The 17,377-nt window shown below is 49.5% G+C and overlaps 1 protein-coding gene and 1 pseudogene across 1 annotated transcript; one reads left to right on the top strand and one right to left on the bottom strand.

The window, feature by feature from the left end:
• Positions 1-1,929: 1,929 nt before the first annotated feature.
• LOC150017655 (secretoglobin family 1D member 2-like) lies at positions 1,930-5,072 on the top strand. Its single transcript, XM_090267468.1, has 3 exons — positions 1,930-2,071; positions 3,679-3,866; positions 4,969-5,072. Exons 1-3 carry the CDS (start codon positions 2,017-2,019, stop codon positions 5,005-5,007), a joined length of 282 nt encoding a protein of 93 aa, XP_090123594.1. The 5' UTR covers positions 1,930-2,016; the 3' UTR covers positions 5,008-5,072.
• Positions 5,073-9,560: 4,488 nt separating this feature from the next.
• Positions 9,561-12,278, bottom strand: LOC150017654 (tRNA-splicing ligase complex subunit RTRAF-like; annotated as a pseudogene).
• Between the last annotated feature and the right edge of the window lie 5,099 nt (positions 12,279-17,377).

Raw genomic sequence — 17,377 nt, 5'->3', positions numbered from 1 at the left:
ATTTTTCCTGAATTCGTTTTTTTATCCTCACACAAACTCTTTGGTATCACCCTTATTTTACAGATGAGGACACTGAGGCTAAGGGGGTCAGCACCTCGCTGAAGACCCCACAAGTGTGAAGTTTCAGAGCTGAGCTTGGACCCAGGCAGTCAGGCCCTAAAATCGGGCTCCTCCGCACGAAGGAATAAGAGAATGCATTCTAAATGTGAAAGACCCAAAGCGCACCGCAGAAGTCAGACGATGTGCAAAGCCGCCGGATTAGGACTCCGCGCGGGCGGGATTGACGCTCTGCAGACCTGAGAGCAGCTGGCTCCCCATTTTCTATTATTTCCTCAGGAACAAGCTGTGTGCCTTGGTGTTTTCAGATTCCTTGTTAGATCTGCAAGGATATTTTCAGGCTTTTATCCTTCAAGGTTTGCGTGTTGAACCGTGTGGCTTCGGTATACTTCTGTTGCCGCCGGAGCACCGGTGGCCCGCGGTGCCACGGCTGCTGTCCCGTCACGTGGTGGGACAGGTTGATGGGAAAGGAGTGCCGTTCATGCCACCCTGCATTCAGCTACAGCAGGGACCATCCTCTGTTCTAATGGTTTCCTCAGTCGATTCTCTTAGATTTCTCTGAGAGTCAGACAGCCACCCATATATTATGCCCAATTCATTGATTTTTTTTTTTATCTAATTTTCCCCCTTGTTGGAAGAAAATGTTGTCAAGAAGACGTTGGCCTTCCCCTCGGTCAGGATGACACAGCTGGTGGCAACTTGTCCGCATGGCTGCAGTGCTGGGCTGTGGGGTCAGAGTACGTTCAGTTGACAAGAAACTGCCACCCTGTCCTCCAAAGTGGCTGTACTATCGGCAGTCCCACCAGCCATGAAGAGGTGTTGCTGTCGCTCCGCAGAGGGAAGCACTGGGGCGAGGGAGCGGCGTCAGCCTCGTCCTCCCGCTGCCACCAGAGCTGCTGGAGGGCAGTGGGCCCTCGCCTTGGTTGGGCCCAGCCTGTCTCTCCCGTCACAAAGCCGTCCCAGTTCCACTGTGCACTAGCGTTTTGGGGCGACACGTTCCTGTGTTCCCTATAAGACACGTGGCTCATGGTGTCTTGTCGTCCCTCGTGCTGTTCCCACGGATCCCTCCTCCTAACACCACTGGGTGTCAACATTCCGTCTCTCCTGAGTGGCTCTCAAGTTCGCTCCTCTGCACCCAGACTGCTTCCTCTGCCTTTCCTCACAACTGTCGGTGCCCTCGGGCTTCCATAGCGTGTCTGCTCGTGGCTGGGGACAGGCAGAGGACGAGCCCTGTGGGTGCTTCAGCTGCTGGGACCCTGGGGACGCAGCACGTGGGACCCCGGTAACTGACAACGAAACTGAACTGTCAGCCAGGCCAGTTTAGCGCCTGATGTGATTGAGCTCTCGGGTGACCATGGATGAAACGTCAGATGAGAGTCGGGAGGCCGGAGCTGGGAGGGGTCTTCCTCCTGGCCCCGTGTTCCCTGGAGAAGCGAACACCACTGGTGGCTTCACAGCGGTCACCACGCCACCGGCCTTTCTCTTCAGCTGCCCAAAGTGACCCGGCCCCGCAGGCATCATTTTGCACTAAAGATGCGCCGGAACCAAATATTGCAGGAATATCGGACGATCCTCTTCTCAGGGCCTGGCGCTAGGCTGAGACAGATGAGCAAAGCCAGAACGGCCTGCAATTAAGGAGCTAAAATCTAAGGGGGCTCCCATCCACCCGCTGAGTACACGTTTGTAAAACTCCAGCCTCGCTGTTTGCTACAAGAATCACGTGTGTGGTGCCGGCAATGCCTCTCGCTGACCAAGTCCCCGGGGTTGTGACCCTGATGGATGGCACCAGGCCTCAGGAGGGAGGGAGGGCTGGACGCCAGGCCTTGTGACCTGCCATGTCCTATGTGGGCGGGACCAGGGAGGCTCACTTGGTACAAATAGCCCCGGGCTCCCCTGGCTGCTGAGGCCAGCTGCTACCTGCTCATTGTTGGCTAAAGCTGAACTCAGAGCAAAACGACCATGAGACTGTCCTTGCCTGTCCTGCTGGTCACTCTGGCCCTTTGCTGCTATGAGGGTGAGTAACCTTCTCAGAACTAGGTAACTTCTTTGGGGAGCGGGGGTGAAGGCATGAGAATCCAGACCTTTCCCGCTGCGTGTGCACTAGCGCCCTGAGAGCCGAGGGCTCGTTGTATCCATTCCCAATACTCTGGAATTTGACAGAAAATCCTTGCAGGCGCCTTTACGAGTTTCCCATCTGCAGCCTCTCTCCCCGCCTAGGACCTGTGGGTCAGAAGCAGCACAACGTAATATATTTGGTGGTGAGTCACGGTCCCGCATCTCAGCAGCGCTGTGACTTGAACAAAATGCTGTCTCCGCGCGTCTCCTCTGATGTTGGTTTGGCAGCTGCCAGCAGGAGCAGCGCTGACGGCGGAGGGAGATGGGCGTGTCCGAGGCCAGCCCTGGTCTCATCAGGGGTTGTCCCTCCCAGAGTCTTTGGTGCCAGCCACGCCCACGGCTGTTGAACTCCGACATCGGACTCACAGAATGTTCCAGCAGGAAGGGTTAGGAGAGCTCTCAGTTCAAGAAGAGCCAGTGGGGTCTGACTGTTAATGGTCAGCGGGGAGCAGCAGCAGCCCACACATCCTCCCGTGCCGCTCCTTTTCGGGGAGTCCGACCAGGATCGGTGGCCCCAGTGCAATCTCAGGGCCGCACTGGCTGCATTTCTAGGTGACCTTGAGCCATTCACCCAGCAAAACCTCAGCGAGTCCTCACGCCCTGACGCTGGCCTGAGTTCTTCTGACCCTTCATCTGACTTCCTGAACCACCTTCTCTGCCCCGTGTGCCTCTGACCTGACCCTCTCCACGTCTCTGCGTAGGTGCTGTCTGGTCAGGTCCCATCAGAGCTGGCCGGGCACATCTGTGCAGCAGGTGGTTGCAAAGACATGGGTGTGGGGGGAGGGGCAGAGAACCCAGACCAGGAAACGTGGTGACTGCAGGTCTCAGCACAATCCCAGGGGACTCATAAGCAAACCCCAGTTGCCACACCTCCCACCGCCTCTAATGAATTCCGCGCATCAGCGTCCATAAAAGAGCCCGTCATGATCTGCGCATGAGCCTCAGGTCTGTGAAACCTATGCGCTCCTACGTTAAGCATTTGGCCCTCTTCACCCAGTGACAAAATTCTGCTGTTTAATTCAGTCTCTCAAGAGCCTCTTCCAACATTTAATAGATTCCCGGCTCCTCTCCAGACTTATGTCTCCCCCTCTGGACTCTGGTAAGATCTGACTCTACCATTCAGCTTGGAAGACTGATCACTAACACCTCCGCTCCCCGAGTGTGGAAGACAAAAGAAGGTGTCACTCTACTGACAGGCAAACCTGAATTTCTGAAATCTAGGGAAAGCGAGTTTCAGCAAAGCTGGAGAGTCCTGGAAAGTCGGGGCTGTACTTAAAAAGGCTAAACCCTGGACTGGGCCTCGGTCCCCCAGTTTCCCAGCCAGAGCCCTGTGGCTTGTTCTGTCCTTTGAACAAGTGACGGGTTGTGGTCTTTTGCTTTGTCATTGGTGCAATTATGGGACAGACCATATATCCCCAGGGGTCCCTGTGTAGTTCTAACAACAGGGCCCCTGGGGAAAAAGGGACGTTCCTCACATCACTTGTATTTCATCTCCTTCTGCTGCAGCAAATGCAAGAGTCTGTCCAGCCCTTGTTTCTGAAGTTAGAAGCTTCCTGATGGATATGTCTTCTGTCTACCATATGAACCTTCAGAGATTTCATGCCCCTCCTGAAGCTGTCGAAGCCAAGATGGAAGTGAAGCAATGCATAGACCATATACCCTTATATAAGAGAAAAAAAATTCAAAATGTTGTGGTAAGTTCTTTTTGCTTTCTGCATAAAGGCTTCTGCTCAGCTGCACAGGCAGGAGGGAGGTCAGGGTCTGCTCTGTGGGCACAAGGTGGGGAGGCACCTGCCCCTTCTCTCACCTCTAATACCGTGGCCCGCGGCCACAGGGTGGATGATAACATGACGCCTTCTGAGCCAGACGAAGGCTGCACAGAGCATCTAGCGTGTTCCCCCTTCTCAGGTCACCTCCCGGGGCACCAGGCTCCCATAGTGCCCCGAGGAGGACACCAGGGCCCACGTGGTGATGCTGAAGGGCCAGAGGCTGCCTCCTCCCTGCCTGGGAGCTTTCTGGGGGTCAGAGGGCAAGCTCCCTCACCCAGGGGCACAGTCCCTGGGGACTCTCATGGGCGTGGGAGTGTGGCAGGGGAGACAGCAGGCAGGGGGTTGGCTGGCTGGGGGCTCTGCCAGCTCTCCCAGAGCCGAGGCACCTCCCTGCACCTTTGCCCCCTTCCCACTCCTCACCGACCACGGCCAGTGGGCAGAGACTTCCATTGTGTGTTTAGGAAGTAACCAGATATTTAAAGGTGTCTCCCAGCCCGACTCCCCCTGGGTTAAGTTGGGCTTTTGTGCAAATTCCCGCAGCAGCTGGCATCTCAGAGTGGGGACGTCCGTGTGCCTTCAGGTTGAGATTCCCTCCTGGAGGCCGGAGAGCTCCCGCAGGCAGAACGTCCCACGTCCCCTCCCGCCCTGTCCCGGTCTCTCAACCCTGCGTCCACTTTGGGGTGAAAAAGTACCATCCTCAGGCCTGGGACTCAGAGAAAGGAAATCCTGGGATGTTCGGTCCAATGCTTGACCCTTCTCCTGGCCCATCAGAGGCCCGAGTCCTGCTCTTGGGTCATCCGGGGTAGTTTGTCGGGCTGTGGGCACGGCTCTTTCCTGGCTTGCACGGTTTGTCGTGTCTGGACCAGGACTATGGCTTCCCACCCGCACGGCCCTCCTGCCTGGTGCCTCCACGTGCGTTTGCTGGGCCCCAAATCCTTCTCATGTCTGTGTGAACAGAAGTCCGTGTGAACGTGTCATCTTCAGGAGCAGCATGATTGACGTCCCCTTCTTTCTTTTTCTATTTCAGATGAAAATAATATCACCATGTAAACAATTCAGATCTTAAAACCCTTATCAGGAGTGCCTCTGTCGTTCAATGATGGCCTGATCGCCCCCGGAACATGTGAAGGTTTCAACGTCTTGCTTTAATAAATTACTTGCCCCGCACTTCTCTGCCCGTCTTGTTTTTGTCAACAGTCTGTGGCCGGGAGTTGGGGTGGCTTTCGTCATGAAGTGGCCATTGGGTGGTGTCGAGAGTACATTCCAGAGACGCAGCATCCATGGACCATGGTGGCCCGAGGGTAGGGAGCCCAGAGCAAGGCTTGCTGAGGAGCCAACCTGCATCCCTGCACAGACGCCCCGGTCACATGACCGGGAGAGAAAAGGAGGCTGAGGGGCTGAAGCCCCCCAAATGGCACTGCTCCTGGGCTTGTGCTGAGAGAACCCGCAGCCCCCCTGGCCAGGCACATGCCTCCCAAGCGGCAGCACCTCTGCTGCCTCGTCCCCATCAGACGCACAGGCACACTCAGCCCGCCTGGTCCTCACCTCCCTGGGCTTCAACGATAGGAGTGTCCAGTGTCACTTGTTTTCTGTCCACTTCTCGCTTTGTAGTGAGTCTCGGGACTCAGCCTTCGGGAAACGCTTTGCTCCGTGCACACCCGCATGGCTCACCAAAGCTCGGCCACCGCTTCCTCCCTCAAACTCCCCCTAAAGCCCAGAAAAAAGCACCCAGCGGCCATCGGGGCAAGTCCGTTCTCACAGCCCACACTTACTGCAGAAGGAACGGGCCAGAGAACTGGGTCTGCGCCCGGCCTTCTCCTCTGCCCTGAGTGCCCCCCCGGCTGATGGGCCCACCCTCCAGTGAGGCAGCCGACTCAGAAAACGGGCACAGCCTAGGCCCTGGGATTACTTCCCAGTGGGTGCTGGAACACACCACCACACACGTGATGGCTTCACGTAAGGTGTTTTCTCCAGGTGCGGAGGCCAAACTTCTAAAATCAGTAACGCTCTGCCGAAATCACAGCGTTGGGAGGGCCATGCTGGCTCTGGAGGGTCGAGGGGAAAATCTCTTCCTGGCTGCTCCTCCCTCGAAGGCAGGTGGCACTCTTTGTCTGGGACCCACATCGCTCCCGCCTCTGCCCCGCTTGGTGACATTGCCATCTCCTTGTCTGTGTGTTTGCAAAACCCTCTCTGCTTCCTTCATACACAATATGTAGGGTGGCATTTAGAGGACGCCAGGAAATTCAGAAATACCTTCCTAACTAAAATCTGCAGCCATGTCACACCTGCAAAACCCTTTGTGCCTTGGAGGATGAATGGTAGGCCCCAAGTTTAGGGTCTGGATTTGGGGGACCTTTATGAGGCTACTTCAGCTCATCTGCTTCCTGACACCTGAGAGCCCTCTAAGTTCCGCCCCCTCCGTGGCCCGCAGCCCTCGAACGTCTTATCCTTTCCTTCTGCACAGCCGAGCGTCGTCACCGTCCAGCCCTATCCTTCCCGCTGCGCCCGAGTCTCCTGCACAGTCTCCTGGGGTTGGAGACACCGTCCTGCGAGGTGCCCTGCTCAGGACCCCGCAGTGACCCTCCTAAATAAAATGGGATTCCCACCTTACTGCTGCCACTTTCAAATACTAGTGGTTACGTGTTTCTGGATTTTTAAGTAAGAGAACTTATTATTAGAACTGCATCCACTCCCCCATTAAAAAGGGAGTGTTTATACGAACTATGATTCAGAAACTAGAAGACAGGCCTTATCTACTGTCATCAGTTATGTCCAACGCTTTCAAATAAATGTGTATTTTTGATCACATCAGGAAACGTACACTTAAATTAGTCTATTTTCTGAGACATGTTATATGATGTATTCAGTCCACATACTCTGCTGGGTACACACAAGGATTTGTGAAGCTCCACACGGGAGCTTGTTGTGGTCCTTTTGCCTCTACGTTGTCCCCTGCAGGGGACAGCTGACACCTCCATTGTGAGGCCCCTTTCCCATCACAGCAGAGCCCCCTGTCTCACAGCCTGAAATGAACTTCATGCACAGACACATACTTACACTCAACAACTTACGGAGATTCACATTTTTACATGCACACATACTTGCAAACATGCACAATCAGACACACAGACACACACTGACATGCAGAGTCATCCCTCTGTTATCACTTTATTTGCTGTGATGTAATATCCATATCACAAAGTTCTTTTGCGACCATTCTGAATAAATTGATAATAGAAAAGATCAAATATAATCAATTATTATTTCTAAAATATATAAGGGTTTACCTGCATGGACCAACCCTATGGGTGGACATTGTACCAGAAGTTTACAGGTTCGGTCTCACCTGGTCCTGACTAGTCTCCAGGACGGTGTACGGCTATTACCATCACTGCATGGGGGACAAAGACTGTCCTACCCACTGCCTCTCAAGACTGTTCCTGTGTCTTCTCAGAATCAACTTCATAAGCCAGCGAGGCCCAGGGCTCACTCCAGGACAATGTGTGGGTGTGTCTGGGAGAGAACCCATGTCATCCCCATTCCTCATGTCCACTGCCTACAGGTGCAGCACCCAGTGACTTTGAAGACCAGGCCACCCAGTCAATTAGGGAGGACAGTAAGACTGTGCAGGACAGTCAGAGCTCCCAGCCTCACCAGGGGGTCACCTAGAGGCCTTTCCATGGCCATTTCTCCAGCCCTGCGAGCCTAGCCCTGGCAGGTCATTGGTCGTTTCCCCATTGTCACGCTAATAGACTCAGGGCCTTGTGCACGAACATTTCCCTCCAGGAGCCATTGGCCGTGTGGGAGGTGAGGGTATGCGAGGCTGCAAGACTAGGGCGGAGGAGAGACATGGGAGAGTGATTGTCTCACAGATAGAGTTTCTGACCAGATGAGTCTGAAAACAGTGGTAAAATTAATGACTGTGAGTGTAGCCAATACCAGTGAATTGTACACTTAAACAAGGATGAAGTGGTCACTTTTTATGGGGGACCACTCCTTGTGGTTTCGGGAATTGTAGCCCAAGCCATGAGCCAGGCCCTCCCTGCCCCGCCCCCCGGGAAACCCTTAAGTCTCAACAGAAAACCAGAAGACTGTGAGGCAGACTGGACTGAAGGCCACTCAGGGGGTCCCCATGGGAATTGGATTTAAAGAATGCATATTATGCTTTAGAGCTTGCTCCGCTTTTCTTATCTCTTAGTTAGCTATATACAATCTGTAGCTAAAAATGTATGAAGCCTTGTGCCTGATGTCAGCATGGCGTTGGGATGTTTGGCAGACCCTGACACAGACTGGTCACTGTGTTCTCTATATTGATATCTGTAATCAGTAACTGTCAACTGTAACCAAGTGTCTCAAAGCTTGTTGGTGATTCATAAGTTTTGACCTTGTATCTCCCAAATCTTCTCCTCAATAAAAGGCACAGGACACAGGAATTCCATGCTTCTCTTCACTAGAGAGATTAGCCACCTCCCAGCCCTCCAGACAAAATACAGTGTCCTGGATAAATTTGTTCTGCCGTGGTCAGGAAACCTGAGGGACAGGGAGTTTCTGACTGAGCAGGACATTGGAGGCAGGACAGCCTTATCTGGTGCCCAAACAGGGACACTCAAGACAAGTAGCACCTGAAACAGCTGCAGAGACAAGAGCCTGACCATGGACAACCACACTGATGGACGGTAATTTCGACGCCTCTGCCCAGGGCAAGGGATAGCAGTCCCCAGGCTCTTTCTGAAAAAGGCTGCCTGTGCTGAGCCGGGGCATTGGAGGAGGACCGGCCTCAACTTTTAGGTTTGCGTATTTTATCAAACACACAGAAGAAGGTCCCACCGACGGTAGCTGTCTGAGAGGCAGCAGAGAGATAAGTGTAGATAGGAACAGGGCTCATATTTCAATCCCCTGGAACACTGTCCCGTGTTGCTGACCCCTCGTATCCAAGCAAGTCTGTGTCAACTCTCCGTTTGATTTGCCTCCTGGGTTTTCCTTTGTTGAAGAGCATGGGTTTGAGAAAATCTGGTTCAAACCCACACCCTGAGTTCCACTGGGTATAAAGCATGGACTTCTGCAGAGTCTCTCGCCTTGATGTCTGAGGCTTCTAACCCTTCCCTGGTCACATGTTATCCTCTCGGCCTTGACTCTGTTCCTCAGATATCCCCTCTCTGCATCTGTCCTACACTCTGTGACAAGGACAATCATCTGAATCCAAAGCACTGCCTTGTTGGAAGCTTACTTGAAGCAAACGTTCAAACGCTCTCCATTCTGATGACATGAAATTCAATGTCTCCACTCAGAAATGTATGTGTTCAGGCCTGTATGGTCACTGAACTTCACCTTGTGTCCAGATGAACAGTTCTCCTTTCTTTCTTTCCTTTATTTCTGCCTTTTCTCTCCTAGATGTTAACCTGCCAGTTTGAGGACATAAATATGGGTAGAGACAAGAGGATAAGAAAGAACTTTTCCAAACTTTACTAAAGATAAAGCAATGATGTTAAATCTCTAGAACATAGTTAATTTCCTGGAATACTTTCCTTGAAAGTGTGATGTCTGATTACCAAACACATACCAGGGTATACATGGTTCCCAATTGTGCTGGGTGGGTCAGAGGCTGGAATCCTAACATGGTCATCTTCCAGCATTCCCCAGGCTGCGGTCTGTCATTGGGTTGGCAACAATGGCCTAAACAGCTACTACAGCTTCATTGATTTCCGCTTGCAGCTCCCTAGCTCTTGTCTACGCAGCAATCGCAGAATTCAAGCAGCTCCATTAAGATCTCCATCTCCTGTGTCAAAGCAAGACAATGCTTGTCTAAAGCAACGGGCAATCAATCCCTCTTTTGTTTGGTTTGCTTTAGCAACCACAGCCTGCGTCAGGTGCCCTGGATCAAACCTCACACTGCCTCCAGCATTGCCAAGTGATCGTGATGCCTCAGAATCTGAAGAAGGTCAGCCAAGGTCATTACACCAGCCTTAAAGTCACAATTATCTGCCTCCAAGCTGATCTGTGGTTCCACATGTTTTGCTACACTCTGGCCTTTTGGCATAATTAAATACCTAATCCATTTATTTTTCAGCATTATCTCCATATTCAAGACTAACAGCTAAACCAAGAAGTCAGTCAATTGCTTCTTGTCGATCTTGGATCTTGAAAGGACAGTTAACACCTGTGAGATACTATCCTTTTTTTCCCCTATTTTTAAAGTATATTTTATTGATTATGTTGTTAAAGTAGTCTCAATTTTTTTCCCTTGCTCCCCACTGCCCAGTACTCTCCTTCCCTGAAGCAATCCCGCCTCACTTAGTTCATGCCCATGGGTTGTGTACATCAGTTCTTTGGCTACACCATTTCCTATATTATTCTTAACTTCCCCCTATCAATTTTGTACCAACCAATTATGTTTCTTAATCCCTGCACCATATCCCCATTTCTTCCCCTGCCCCCTCCCAGCTGTTAACCCTCCAAAAGATTCCCATACCTATGATTCTGTTGCTATTCTGGTTTGCTTAGTTGGGTTTTGTTTTTATTCTTTTTTAGATTCAGTTGTTGATACTTGTGAGTTTGTTGTTCATTCAGTGTTTGTAGTTTTGACCTTCTTTTGTTTAAATAAGTCCCTTTGACATTTCATATAATAATGGCTTAGTGATGATGAACTCCTTTAGCTTTACCTTGTCTGGGAAGCACTTCATCTGCCCTTCCATTCTAAAGATAGCTTTGCTGGATAGAATAATCTTGGTTGTAGGTCCTTGCTTTTCATCACCTTGAATACTTCTTGCCAGTCCCTTCTTGCCCGCAAAGTTTCTCTTGAGAAGCCATCTCATAGACTTATAGGCACACCTTTGTACGAAACTCTCTGCTTCTCTCTTGCTATTTTTAAAATTCTCTTTTTATGTTGAACCTTTGGCGTTTTAATTATGATATGTCTTGGTGTGGTCCTCCTTGGGTCTAGCTTGTTTGGGACTCTGTGATTTCTGGACTTGTATGTCTATTTCCTTTGCCAATTAGGGAAGTTTTCCTTCATTATTTTTTCACATAAGCTTTCAATTTCTTGCTCTTCCTCTTCTCCTTCTGTCACCCCTGTGATTCGGATGTTGGCACATTTAAAGTTGTCCCAGAGGTTCCTAAGCCTCTTCTCATATTTTTCAATTCTTGTTTCTTTATTCTGTACTGGTTGACTGTTTTTTTCTTCCTTGTGTTTCAAATCACCAATTTGAACCCCAGTTTCCTTCCCTTCACCATTGGTTTTGTGTTGATTTTTTTGTTTGTTTGTTTCATTTACCATGGCCTTCACTTCTTCCCTTACGCATCTGCAGTACTTAAGCATATTGATCAATCCTGCGAGCATCTTTATCACCAGTGTTTTGAATGCTACATCTATTAGGTTGGCTATCTCCTTGTTGCTTAGTTCTCCCAATGGAACACTGATCTCCTTCTTTAGGGCACACTTCTCTGTCTCTTCTTCTTGACAGGCTCTTGTATTTGTCTGCCTCTGTGTCTTAAGCAGAGCTGTCACATCTGTTACATTGTAAGTGTTAGGGCCATAGGGATTCGTAGGTAAAGAATGACCCGTTTCACCACGTTGTGGCACTGTATGTGGTGGAGGGGTTTGAGAGGGAACAGTGCTGCTTGCTCAGCACTTGCCCGTTTACTAGGCACTCTTCTCCCACTTCCTGTATGGGACTGGTGACTCTCTAGTTGTTTCCTTGGCCGTGGTTCCCAGAGTGGGTGTGCCTGCTTGTTTAAAGGACCATAGGGGCCCTTTAAACGAGCAGACTCTACTGAGAGACCATCAGTTTCTTCCTCTGCCCCAACTCCCACTGGTTTTCACAGTCAGAAGCAATGAGGCTCAATTTTCCCCAGCACTGGAACCGTGAGCTGTGCAGTCTCATCTGGTGCTGGAAGCGCTCCCCAGGTGGTCCTCCCTTCTTTTTAAAATGTGTGGCTGTGCTTTCTGCCGGCCTGCCACTGCCCGCAGTGCTGCCGCCACCACACCACCTTCCTACCTGTCTGGTTGAGTCGTTTTTTTTTTTATATCTTGGTTTTTCGAACTTCTATGCAGCTCGGTTTCCTGAAACTTCTGTTTGTCTCTAGTTTTGAGGTAGTTGTATCACTCTGGGTTGTGGAGGGACACACAGTATGTCTGTCTAGGCCTCCTTGTTGACCGGAAAGCCTGTGAGATAATTTTCAAAGAACTTGGGCCAGTCATTGCTGTGGATATTGCTTAAATTACCTATGATTTCCATCTGTAGTGTCTGATTTTCTGGTCTCAAGCCAAACAATAAAGCTTCTCAATTCTGTTTCATCTTTGCAGTTGAAGCTGGCAGGGTTGTGGTAGTCGAGGGCCATCAACTTGCATCAGAACCTGTCCCGGCTCTTACTCTTGCCCGAGGCTTCAGCCAAGAGAGGTGAGGCAAGGACAAGGGAGCCAAGCAAGATCTTAATCAACACTTATCCTTAACTGTGTTCCCAGTTCTCTGGTCCAGACAGGACTTCCCCTTGTGGGTCTTCAGAAAGTTCATATTAAAATGATCTGTTCTTGTCTCATGGTTAATAACATTTAAAGTAAAACAAAGAGTTCTAGAGAAATTAAAACTATGACAGCTAGGAAAAACTCAATGGATTTGGAAGACAAAGCAAAAGTATATATGAGTATATGTATAAAACAACAGAAATATGATGGTAAAGAAAAGCATGTCTGGATAAAACATTCTGAAATGAGAGAGACTGTGGTGGGAGAAAATACTCAAATAAATATATTGAGAAATTTTCCCTGTAGTGACAAATACGATATGGAGTAGCTCACTCATTCCTCACATAAAAACACATTTTTTGTGGCTTTTGGGAACATCACCCTAAAGAAAAGTGATTATTCTTTCAAAAAGAAATGTCACTGGACTTCTGGCCAAGATGGAGGCATGGACAGACACGCTGCGTCTCCCTCCACAACTAAGAAGGAACACAATTACCTCAAAACTAGAAACAACCAGAAGTGCCAGAAAATCAAACTACATGGAATTCGAGGAAACAAAGATATAAAGAAGAAATACTCATCCAGACAGGTAGGAGGGGCGGAGCCGGGTGGTAGGATGCCAGGTGGTGGCGACGGCAGTGGCGGCAATAGCAGGCTGGCAGAAAGCACAGTCACACGTTTCAAGAAGTTGGGAGGCACACCTGGGGAGCATTCCCAGCTCCTCACTGGACCTCAAAGCTCACGGTCCCAGCACCAAGGAAAATCAAGCCTCATTGCTTCTGACTGTGCCAACCAGTGGGGGTTGGGACAGAGGCAGAAACTGCTGGTCTCTTGGCAGAGTCCCCTTGATTAAAGGGCTCCCATGGTCCTAGAATATCCGAAGACACACCCACTCTGGGAACAACGGCCAGGGCAGCAGCTAGAGAGGTGCCAGTCCTATGCGGAAGTGGGAGGTGCCTGGAAAGGAAGCAAGTGCTGGGCTAGCTGCATTGTTCCCTCTCGGACCCCTCTCCCACAAACAGCGCCACAACATGATAAAACAGGTCGCCCTGCACTGACGAATCCCTAAGTCTATGCCCCTTACAACATAACAGGAGCAACAGCTCTACCTGGGACACAGAAGCAAAGAAACACAGGAGCCTGTCAGAATTAGGAGACAGAGAAGTATGGCCCAAAAGGCAAAATGGATCAAGGTTCCAGTGAGAGAACTAAGCTAAGAGAAGATAGCCAACCTAACAGATGCAGAAATCAAAACACTAGCGATAAAGATGCTCACAAGCTTGACAGATATGCTTGAGTACGGCAAACACATAAGAGAAGAAGTAAAGGCTATGTTAAGTGAAACGAAGGAACATCCACACAAAACTGGAGTTCAAATCAATGATTTGGAACATAAGGAAGAAAAAAAGAGTCATCAAGTACAGAATGAGGAAGCAAGAATTGAAAAAAATGAGGAAAACTTCCTAAATTTTGCGAAGGAGATAGACATACAGGTCTGGGAAGCATAGAGGGTCCTGGGTGACCTGGACCCAGAGGGGACCACACCAGGGCGCATCATGATTGAGATGCCAAAGGTGAAAGATAAAGACAGAGTCCTGGGGGCAGCAAGAGAGAGGTGAAGAGTAGCCTGCAGGGGGTGCCTATAGGACTATCAGCTGACTTCTCAGAGGACACTTTGCAGGCAGGAAGGGACTGGCAAGCAGTGTTCAATGTGATGAAAGGCAACCTGCAAACAGGATTAATCTATCCCAGAAGCTATCATTTGGAATAGAAGGGTGGATAAAGAGCTTCCCAGATAAGTTGAAGCTAAAGGAGTTCATCATCACCAAGCCATTATTATATGAAATACCAAAGGGACTCACTTAAGAAAAAGAGGATCAAAACTATGAACATTATAATGACAACAAACTTACAATTATCAACAACTGAATCTAAAAAATAAAAACAAAATCCAACTAAGTAAACCAGAATAGGAACAGAATCATAGTTACGTGGAACTTTTGGAGGATTATCAGCTGGAACGGGGGACAGGGAAAAATGTGGATATGGTGCAGGGATTAAGAAGCATAATCGTTGGTACAAAATAGACAGGGGGAAGTTAAGAATAATATAGGAAAGGGTAAAGCCAAAGAATTTATATGCATGATTCATGGACATGAACTAAGGGGAGTGAGATAGCTGGAAGGAAGGGGGCTACTGGGAAGAGGGGAGCAAAGGGGGAAAGAAATTGGGACTAGTTTAACAACATAATCAATAAAATATACTTAAAAAAGAAAAGTCACTGAATAGTATCAAGAGGCTCTGCTGCATGCCACTATCCTCTAGGTAAAAATCTGGAGGTAGAGGTTTGGTGAGAAAAGGAAAGAGGTCATTTATTCAAAAGGTACACAATTTTGGAAGCATGGCATCCTTCCATCTCAGAGCTTATTTGTTGTGGACTCTGGTCAGCAGAGTGGATGTGACAAACAAAATCACAAGGACTACACGAATCCTGTGGAGCAAAGGGACAGAATGGCCACTCTCTAAGGGAGAGAGCACCCCGACCCAGTCCGGGACAGGCTTTTATTCCTTTCAGAGTAGATTTCCTTAAAGAAAGCCATAACTCATTATGCTAAATGCAAAGTTGCTTTAGATGATTATGCCTCACAGAAAAGAATGTCAGGCATACAAGGAAGTGATAAGGATGGGTGGCTTAGCGATATCCTGTCCTTGAAACAGCTCAGAAAGCATTTTAAAATTGTACACTAAACATTTGTTGTTTCCCACTCAGGGTGAAGGAGTTTTCGCAAAAGCAAGCTTCAAAGCAGCCTAGACACAACGCAGGCCTGACTCCCGTGGGCGAGCCGGTCTGCGGGCCCGGCTCCTGGGTGCCGCCTCGCGCCTGTCAGTTTTCCGAACCAGGGCTGAGCTGCGTTCGCCATTGCCACGCGGACCAGGTCCTTATACCTATTCCCTCTAGGACACCCACAGAAAATCCCTGCCATCCTCTGCAGACTGATACAAGGCTGTGCCTGGAGTTCCTCTCCCACTGAAAAATACCGTCCTCCGGGAAACTGCAGGTGGCCCTACAGGATCACCAGGCCACTAGCCTCTTTCCCCGTCACTGCCGGGTGTCAGGCTTCTCCCTTGAGCCTGGGTGTAGTCAGCACCCTACACACTGTGCGCTGCCCTGTCTTCTGCTCACTGCCTGGTGGCCCAGCACCGGTGCCCCATCCCTCTGGCCGTCACTCACCGGTGAGCCTGCGCCACCAGCAGAGCAGGACCAGGCAGCACCAGTTGCTCACACCGCCATGGCTTCCTTGGGCAGGGGGGTGGAGGGGCTGGGGCCTGTCCCCTTGCCATGTGGCTTCCAGTGCCTGCCAGTGCGTAAGCACTTTGGCCACCTGACAGTGAGCAAGGGTGAGAACACCCACATGTTTCTCCCTACGCTCTGTTTTAAATCTCCTGGCCCATAACCCTCCAGGAGGGTTCTGCTTCCCCAGACAATCCCATTCTCTTCCCAAGTTAGGCTGGCAGGTCATTACCACCCCATGGCACCATGCTCTGGAAAGGAGTAGAAGGGTCTTCTCTCCATCAATCACCATGGCCGGCCTGCACAGGTGCTGGGCAAGGTTCCCTCTCACCGTGTCTCAGTCCAGGGGTAGAGAAATCTGTCACGTGCCACACTAGCAGCTTCAATGTTGCGGCCTCCACTGTTTCCTGAAAGCCCTCCCTCACTCAGCCCCTCCTTGCCCCGCAGTCTAGCCAGGCCCGATACAGATCTATCTGTAACAGAAACACTAAGTCCCATGCAGTGGCGGGCAATAAAAATGGAATCAACACAAGACTGAAAACCACAAAGGAACACTGAAAATTCAGATTCAGAGGCTCTGACCTATAATTGTGTACAACTATTATATAATTCTATGTATAGTAAGCTAGTGTTTAAGCATGAAGATAAATATGTTTCAGAAGTACAGATCTTCAAAAGTTTTATCTTCATTGCACTTTTTCTGAGAAAGTAGGAGAGAACATGCTCTACAAAAAGGACTAGATGAAGAACGACAAGGCATGCAATCTGGGAAACACAGGAAAGAACATGTGTTCATAAATTCATCCACAGAGAGGAGTGAAAAGAGCTTTTTCCACATGTCAATTCCAAGAGACGCAGGGAGAGAGGCTGGAGGCAGACCTGAATGCCATGGTGTGGATAATATTGGAGAGGGGTCTTGTGCTTCTCACTGAAGTTATTTTCAATATTTACTTTTTGAAACAATGCTCCTATATCATTACTTTTAAGATAAAAATGTTGAAAATTACAGAAGTAAAATTTCTGAGAATAAAACTTGGCAAAAAACAGGTTGAGATGCTCCAAATCATCACAGGTCAACTCAGAATCTACGTTGCACAAAAGTTGATGTATTTTGTCGAGAGAATTAATGACTTTTTAATTTGTTTTTCTTTTTTTATGATTGCCTGGAGCACGATAGTGATAAGGAATATACTAGGAAAAGAATGCTACTTAACTCACTAATTAATTCAGTTATGGATCTGTACTGTGTGTTGGGTACTGTGCCAGGCACTGGAAATGCAGGAGTGGATAAAACAGACCCAGTGACAATTCCCTGGGATCTGCAAGCAAGGAGGGCGAGGGGGAAGCAGACAGCAGGGCTGTCAAACAATTCAGAGGACGAGGCACTTCTCACAGTGACAATTGCTATGAAGAAAATGACACAGAATGAGGTGATGCGAAGGGAGGTTGGGGTGAGAGACGGTTTTGTGTGTTTGTTTCCTACAGCTGTCGAAACACACTACCACGAGCTAGGGGGCTCCAGATGACACAAATCAATTTCCTCACGGGTTTGGGGACTAGAAGTCCAAAATCAAGATATCGACAGGGCTGGACTTCCTCTGAAGGCTCTAACTACGAATTTTTCCTCACATCTTCCCAGCCTCTGCTGGCTGCTAGCCATCCTTGGTACTTCCGGGCTTGTGA

Source organism: Furipterus horrens, unplaced genomic scaffold, assembly GCF_987537825.1.
Source record: "Furipterus horrens unplaced genomic scaffold, mFurHor1.1.pri manual_scaffold_2, whole genome shotgun sequence".
Taxonomy (NCBI): Eukaryota; Metazoa; Chordata; class Mammalia; order Chiroptera; family Furipteridae; genus Furipterus; species Furipterus horrens.
The sequence above is the reverse complement of the archived record's forward strand: the minus strand, read 5'-3'. Positions and strand labels throughout refer to the sequence as shown.